Source organism: Synchiropus splendidus, chromosome 8 (assembly GCF_027744825.2).
Source record: "Synchiropus splendidus isolate RoL2022-P1 chromosome 8, RoL_Sspl_1.0, whole genome shotgun sequence".
Lineage (NCBI taxonomy): Eukaryota > Metazoa > Chordata > Actinopteri > Syngnathiformes > Callionymidae > Synchiropus > Synchiropus splendidus.
In genome coordinates this window covers 23,324,168-23,331,760 of record NC_071341.1, presented here as the reverse complement: position 1 = coordinate 23,331,760, position 7,593 = coordinate 23,324,168, and the positions used below count along the sequence as shown (strand labels likewise).

The window sequence follows — 7,593 nt, the reverse complement described above, 5'->3', positions numbered from 1 at the left end:
CATTCCAAATGTTAAAAAGTGAACTGCATTTGTCAAAATAACCTCTGGAGCAGGGGTCGGACGCAAAAGTCTGGACTGAACACAGCGAACCACTGGAGGCTAATCTCGGCAGGAAGTGTCTCACTGAAATTGCTGGCAACTCCGCCTGTTCCTCATCAAACCAACCACTGTCATTTTTTGGTTAAACACGGTAAATATCGTCGGCCATGATAGTAAAGTGGAAGTGAGTTGCATTTAACATTGAGTCCGAAGGAACAGACCATCACCTCTAGTGGAGCAGATTTGAGTTTGACACGCTCTGAAGTTCCCTCAAATGTGGGTCACAAAGCAGCTTTTAAGCTTTCAGTGATGCACCAGAACCTCCAGGTGTGTGGAGCTTCTCCTTCCATCACTGTCCTCACCAACATGCTCTGCAACCAAAGTCACTGCTAAGTGAAACGCACATGACAAACCACAAAATAAAACATGTTTGTCTTTGTTTATCCTCCCCTGTATTTGTTCCTTTTGCAAATGAATGAATCTATGACGGATGAAGGTGAACTTGGACGACACAGTGTACAGTGTGTTCCACACATGCGGTCAAACATTTCCATGGACGCTGACCAACGCCGCACATCACATTGTTATTGTATTGAAACGTGAAATGGACTTTGGAGGAGTCTATAACCTACATATTTCGTCACACTTGCCATGGACTATAACCTTTTACTGCTGACTCTTAACTTACCTAACAAAAAAAAAAAAAGGATTCAACTTTGCCCTACATTTTCCCATCACCAATGACTCAACGCGCACAGATAGTCTAATATAAACAGGCACCGTGACGGCGCTGTATAATACTGAGGCATCGTAGTGGTCTGTTGTTCGACGGACGGATCTGGAGCATCAGAATTTGGCAGCATGCGCATTGTTTATTTGAGCAGCAGGACCTGTTCTCGCTTGTTAATGACCTAGGCAGCAAGTCGACCAGTAATGTCAGACAACCCTGAAACATAACTTGACCCTAACCTTCACACTTGAACTTGTTGGCTCCATTATTGTGTTGGTTTGGTTGAAATAAACATGCAGCAAGGTACAGGCCTGCTGAGCGCCATCTGACATCAAAGCTTTGTTCTTTTACAGAGCTTCTTATCTGAGTACTTTCCCCTCACCAAGCTTATCTAGATCCAGAGCACACTTATTGGCATGACATCATTTTCTTCAACTCCTGCTGTTGACACCGAGCCTTTATGGCGGCGTATCGTTGACTTGTGCTCTGACGTATCCGTGACCCTCCACGTGTTGAATATTGACTCAGGCAAGAGTCTGGGCTGCGGCTCTGATAACGCGGACCTTTATAAGTCGGAAGAGCTGCGGACCGACTTCACAGTGCTGATACCGAGGTAAAGGTCAGCAACGTGTTGCTCCATTCAGATACTGCGCGCAAGTTTCTTTAGCAGCCGCTACAAGCTAAATTTCATTTTTCGTCCAGCAGAAAATAAACATGCTTGTCAAAATAGCCGTCATCACCTTGTCATTCATGACAATTTCAGGTAATCTGCACTGTTACTTGCCACAATATAATCGTTTTACTCTGCAGTGAATGTCAATTAACGTTGTATTTTCTTAGCATATCCACTTCACCGTAACGTGCGGGAGACGTTGTGGGAGGTCTCAAAGGAAAACCAGGTTCATGACAAGATGCAGCTCATGAAGGATGTAGAGTAAGTTTGAGATTTAAAAACATCAAATCCCCTGCTAGTTTGAATCTCCTTGAATGACCGCAACATTGTGTAATGGATGTTGAATTTAAACATTAGTTGTATTATTTTTGTATTAAAATTTGCATTTAGCATTTATTTCATAAAATAATTTAAATTGATTTTGAAGTTTTAAGTTGTCTTCTACATGAAAAATAAATATATTTTAAACTTTATCTCATATTTATGTTATTATTTATTTAATTTAATGTCAAAAACTATATTTTCTTAACCCGAAACAGTAACACCTACAAGAGCCACATTGACGGCAGTGACCTCTACAGCCAGGACAACAATCACAGCAAAAACCCAGTGGCTGAAGAGATGCACCGTAAGCTGCACATGGAGTCGGAGCGGCTCCGCAGCCGCCTGCGCCAGGAGCTGGCTGAGCTGAGAGAGAGACTGGCCTCATCTGTCCGCCTCGACTCCTCTTTGGCCAGTGTGAGGCAGCGCCTGGCTCCTCTCACCCACCAGCTCCAGAGCTCCCTCAGGAGCAACACCGACAGCCTGTGTGGCCATCTGAGGCACCGTCTGCAGGGTCTGGAGGCGGCAGACGTCCAGGCCGAGGCCGGTTCATCTGTCTATGGAGAGGCGTTGACTTGGATGAGCCAAGCTCTGCAGCAGAGCAGCGCCCAGCTGGCTGACATCCTCAGAGACTTTCAGACCAAGACCACTGGCCTGACGGAGCAGCTGAAGGACAGCAGCGAGGGAGAACTCTTGGAGGAGTTCAGCTTCAGGCTGCAGCAGAGGTTGAGCTCGGTGAAGTCGGAGGCCGAGGACAGGGCGGAGCGTCTGAAGACTCAGCTTCAGGCTGGACTGCCTGTGAAAGCCGCGGCAAGTGTGGAGGACTTCTGCCAAGCTGCTTCCCTGCACAGCCAAACGCTGGCGGGGCAAATGGACAGCCTCTTCCTGGGTCTGGAGGAGGACTTAAACCTGCCCCCCTTTTCTCAACAGTCAAGTGGATCCTTACAGGAGGACTTCTCTCAAAAACTCTCCGCCCTCATCCAGGACATTCTGCACTCTGTGCAGTGAGAAAGCTGGAAGCTACTTCCAATGACAAGAAGAATGGCATGACGACGTTGGGCCACAAGCAAAGTGAATAATCTGTAAATAGTTTTATTACAAATGTGTTTTTTTTCATGTTAACCTCAAGTGAGGTGTGGAACGCCATGTTTGATATGTTTGTTTTTCATAATTAAATCTAAAAACTGCACTACATCTAAAGCTGAGTCATGATTGGCTGTTGGTCTGCGAAGAGATGGCCGTCGTCCTTCGCAGTCCTGAGACAGTGTTGAATAAACGCCGACATGAGGCAGGTCGGCGCCGCAGCCGCCAACACGATGGAATGTTCCCGGTCAAACTGTACATCTTCATTGCAATCTGAGCTCCACGTCTCCAGTCACTGGTGGACAAACCTTCTTGGTGAAGGTCATGAATAATAACATCAGGCTGTCGGTGTTTGCTTCAGACACTTTACTTTTAAATTGTACACATCATTCACGATTCCCCTCCAACACAACAACACTAAACCTGTTAAATAACTCCCAAATAAACTTACAATTCTGTACAGCGAGCTGGAGCGTGGCCCTCAGTGGAAGGCTCGAGGCAGCCCTCCTGCCCAGTAAAACTTCTTCACTGCAAACCAGCCGCCCAGCACCAGCATGACAGCCGCGGCAGAGCCGAAGACAACGCCCACCGCCAACCCCGTCAAGTTCACCTCCTCCTTCTCTGGAGCCACAAAGTTGTTGCCTGAATGTGGGAAGACACCTTTAAAACAGACTGGACTCACAAAGGCGGACCATTCAAACCTACTCACTTTCTGAGGGCACGAATGCAGTGTCTTTGTTGGGGAGAGATGAAAATGGATGAATTAATCACTTGAATAATAATATTGTGAGGCGGCACTACCTTCTCTGGCGGTGTAGATGGGTCCGACTGAAATGGTGGCAGAGTCACTGGTGGCCTCTCCAAATGGTGCAACAGATCTTTTCCTTCTGTTATTACAAGCCTGAAAATGAAAAACATCAAGGGTCATCCTCTTCGCCTTTGATCCCTCATGGTTTTCCAGCTCACGTTCAACAGCTCCAGACACTTGGTGGGCTCACACAGTCTGAGGATGCAGTGCAGGTAGATGGTGGACTTGGCCTGGTTTCGGTGTTGAACAAAGCGGAAGGCTCTGAAGAAGAAGTGGGCGACGGTGGACTGGCCGTTGAGCGGCACCGTCGTCCGGTCGTTCACTGTACAGCTGTAAGGAAAAGACACGTGATCCACATGATGCATGATCGTGGGACTCGTCCTGCGGCGACGTACCCCGTGAAGAAGTCGTGCACTTCGGTTTGTGACATGTTGTATGCGTTGGGTGTGGCAAAACAGTGATCCAGCAGCACATAGAAGCTGAGGAGAGACGGTCCCAGCGCATGAGCAAAAGCTGGATGAAAAAGGCAACTGAATGAAAACCCGTCACTCACTTCCCTGTCAGGTTCACTGCTTTGACCTCCACGTAAATATTCTTCCGCAGTTCCACCCCGTCTATGGGCACAATTAACGGGTGCGCGTAGTCAGTGTCCTGCAAAAACCAGTGAAGCCTGAATCAACTGGGCGTGGAAAAGCCTCTGCGTCCTCTACTCACATTGTGCACACTCATCGTGAGCATATCGATGAAGGTCCCGTTGCTGTCGCTGGTGGCCACCGAGACGGAGGACCTGAGGTGGGGGCAGAAGGGATGAGACATCTGTGTGTGTCGAGGCACAGCATGAAGCAGGGGCCAACTCACGCCACGATCTGAGTGTTGTTGAGGAGGTACTCCAGTGGGTAGCGGCAGGAGAAGTGATAGTAGAGGTCTGTGGAGTAGCTGATCAGCCCGGATTCTTCTCTGGGGGTGTCGATGAAGCCGGTGATGATCACAGACTGGATGCTGAGGAAGGTGCTGAAGGGACCCGAGGGATCCGGGGCTTCGTCCACGATCTGCAAGAAGCGTTTGAAACTAGCTTTCGGTGAGAGGATTTAAGAGTCAGAATTGGGACCTTTTGAAGGCCCTGGCTTCACTGGATTATTTGATTCTCATCCAAAATGGAGTGACTCGGTGACCTTCAGAAAGCCCAGCGAGTCGGCCCGGGTTTGAACCCGAGGAGTTCCCTGACAGGATCAAACCTTAGGCAAATTCTAGGGTACATGACAAGGTTCTTCATCGATATAATGTTGAGCTCCTGCTCCACCTTCAGGTCGAGACTGACCTGCAGAGACTGCCGACACGGGTTCTCCTGACTGTGGTTGACTGGAAGCTGGTAACGGATCACAGGAGGATCCACGCTGTCGTCCACCGTCCCCTTGCAGTCGGAGGTGTTGTGCTTGCTGTTCAGGGCCAAATCCGAGGCATTGAATCCGGACCACTGGGCCGTGCACAGGTTGATCTCCAGCGTGATGATGCTGGTGCCGCAGTCCACCGACAGGTCCGAGTTGTCTGATCAGTGCGAGGGACATGAGAAAGAAATGCTGATTCATCGTAAAAAAAAAAAAAGTTTGATCCAACCAGACTGATGCAACAGGCGGGAAAAACATCCCCTTACTAACTTGACATTTTGTTAATCCCATCAGACTTGACTCTACTCAGAGAAGTTACAGTTCCTGACGTGAAAATGAAGGTGCAGCAGGAGCACACCAACCTGGCGTCCTCTCATACTCGGAGGAACAGTTGTAGAGGCAGGCGGCAGGATGGAGCAGCGCAGCCAGCAGAGGGACACAGAGACACGCGCGCATGTTTGGAAGAGGCTCCTTCAGTTGAGGGGATCCTGTCGATGGAGACGCGACAGAAGCTGTTAGTCATCCTCAAAAAAACGTATCTCAGTCACACACAGTCTGGTCACAATCCAGCAGATGAAACAGACAAATAAGTGTCAGGCGCAGACGTCCGGGGTCTTACCTTCCTCCTTCCTGGAGATATTTGTCAACTTCAGGCATCGTTGCCTTTATAGCTTTAGACACCTAAAACCACAGAGGTGTGACTGCTGACCCCTCCCCCAGCTAAAATTAGTCCCACACATAACACACACCTGCTTCATCTTTGTTCATTCAACATTTGATTTCTGGAATGGAAACTTGTTCTTTTGTCATTTGCTTCGATTTGGCCCAGTTTTTCTTTTCACGTTCTTCAATGGATGGGTTACAATGTGTTGATACTTTGGTTCTACTCTATGGTATCAATACATTCAAACTACAAAAGTTTTTTTTCATATAAACGTGGATTTTGGAAGTGTTGAAAACATTTCTCTTCGACGTGGCACAACTCTACAGTGATACACATATACATTTCTATAAAACATTCAATGATTTTATTACGTATTTAGAAAAATCAATTACATGAAAAATAGAAATAATGAATAAATAAATAAAAATCATAAAGCAAAATATTAACCAAAAATAGAGGCAGTGATTTTTTTTTTGTAAATTGTATAATTTTTTTTCTTCATATTTTGCTTTTGACATTTGGCTCAGTTTTTTCATATAAATATGTGGACTTTGGAAGTGTTGAAAACATTTCTGTTTGACGTGGTGCAACGCTACAGTGATACACATACACTTTTCTATAAAGCATTCAGTGATTTTAATACATATTTATATAAATTAATTACATAGAAAATAGAAATAATAAATAAATAAATAAAAATCATCCAGCAAAATCTTAACCAAAAATAGAGGCAGTGAATTTTTTTGTAAATTGTATATATTTTTTATTTTATTTCATATTTTGCTTTCAGCCTTTGCCTTAGTTTTCTAAGGTGTACTTTTTCATCATTTCGTGTATTTTTAATTCTATTCGTAGACAATCCAAATGTTTGGATTGAAATACAAGCGATGATTTTCACTCCCACACTGATGAAATGTTGCTCGCTCTGCGCAGTGGAGCCGCAAAACCACTGTGAGGCAAACAGCAAATTCAGTTGTCTGTTTCTATTGAAGTACAACTTGTCCCGTCCAAATGTAAGACACCTGTCTCAGGTGTGGTCCCACGACACTCAGTCGCATCAGTTATTTTATAATTCACTTCGGGTGATTCATAACACGGTAATGTGAGCTGAGTCGCAGCGGGCTGGCGGTGCATCCCCCGCCAGATTTAACCTTTGTTAATTTCACTTTCATGACAAACCTTCTCTCTTTTGTCTGACTGTTGCATTGCGTGTCCTCCATTTAGCTGAAGGCCACGGCTGTTGCTGCTAAACTGAGACGTCCTATTGTCACCCCCCCGAATGACTAGTGCCCTCGCCCGGAGCAGCCGTGCCATTTGTTACACTATCCACAGATGTGTCACTCCTGTACTGTTTCCCTGCTCCTCAGCAGAGTCCCTGGAAGCACGCCGTTGTTTGGGAACATCTCAAATCTCTAATCACATTCTCCATTTCTCCCGTCGCTGCTATGATCCCTGTGCTGCAGGGGGTGGGAAGGAAGAACAGTCCTGTAGATACGGACCGAAATACAGATAGAAATCCGGGTGTTTCATGTGCACAAGAAACTCACAGGAATTATATTCACGGTTATTATTAACAAACTTTTGAATTATCGGAGGTTGTCAGCGAGGATGTGCCAAGAATAAAGCGTGAACTCTTGACCCTTGTGTTGAGGATTAACCTCAGTACAGTACACAGTGCAATTACGTGAAACCTATATACGCTGCGTTTACATTGTTAGAAAACAAGGACGAGGCAGGACACGGACACTGGGACAAAACTAAATCCACTGGGAGACCTTTTTCAGCATCGACATCTTAACCGGAGGAATAGAGGAGCATTTCTTCAATTATCTTAGGTTACAAAGTTGCCAAATATAGTTTAGAAAAGAAGAAAATGTTGTTTATTGGCAG

The 7,593-nt window shown here is 46.0% G+C and overlaps 2 protein-coding genes across 2 annotated transcripts; one reads left to right on the top strand and one right to left on the bottom strand.

Moving 5' to 3' along the window:
* The first annotated feature begins 1,062 nt into the window (after positions 1-1,062).
* zgc:162608 (uncharacterized protein LOC100037332 homolog) lies at positions 1,063-2,771 on the top strand. Its single transcript, XM_053872258.1, has 3 exons — positions 1,063-1,072; positions 1,298-1,382; positions 1,982-2,771. Exons 1-3 carry the CDS (start codon positions 1,063-1,065, stop codon positions 2,769-2,771), a joined length of 885 nt encoding a protein of 294 aa, XP_053728233.1.
* A 556-nt stretch (positions 2,772-3,327) lies between these two features.
* On the bottom strand, positions 3,328-5,495 carry LOC128764070 (zona pellucida-like domain-containing protein 1). The gene is made up of 9 exons (XM_053873503.1): positions 5,402-5,495; positions 4,973-5,199; positions 4,513-4,703; positions 4,369-4,441; positions 4,208-4,305; positions 4,050-4,133; positions 3,813-3,984; positions 3,645-3,747; positions 3,328-3,518 (listed from the first exon to the last, which is right to left on the bottom strand). Exons 1-9 carry the CDS (start codon positions 5,493-5,495, stop codon positions 3,328-3,330), a joined length of 1,233 nt encoding a protein of 410 aa, XP_053729478.1.
* Between the last annotated feature and the right edge of the window lie 2,098 nt (positions 5,496-7,593).

What these genes read in the sequence shown, in the direction of transcription:
- zgc:162608 (XM_053872258.1), top strand. An exon ending in TTCACAGTGCTGATACCGAG is followed by an intron (nt 1,383 to 1,981) that starts GTAAAGGTCAGC and finishes AACCCGAAACAG; the next exon opens with TAACACCTACAAGAGCCACA.
- LOC128764070 (XM_053873503.1), bottom strand. Translation starts at nt 5,495, where the DNA reads ATGCGCGCGTGTCTCTGTGTCCCTCTGCTGGCTGCGCTGCTCCATCCT. An exon ending in CGTGTCGGCAGTCTCTGCAG is followed by an intron (nt 4,704 to 4,972) that starts GTCAGTCTCGAC and finishes CGCTTCTTGCAG; the next exon opens with ATCGTGGACGAAGCCCCGGA. An exon ending in TCACGATGAGTGTGCACAAT is followed by an intron (nt 4,306 to 4,368) that starts GTGAGTAGAGGA and finishes TGGTTTTTGCAG; the next exon opens with GACACTGACTACGCGCACCC.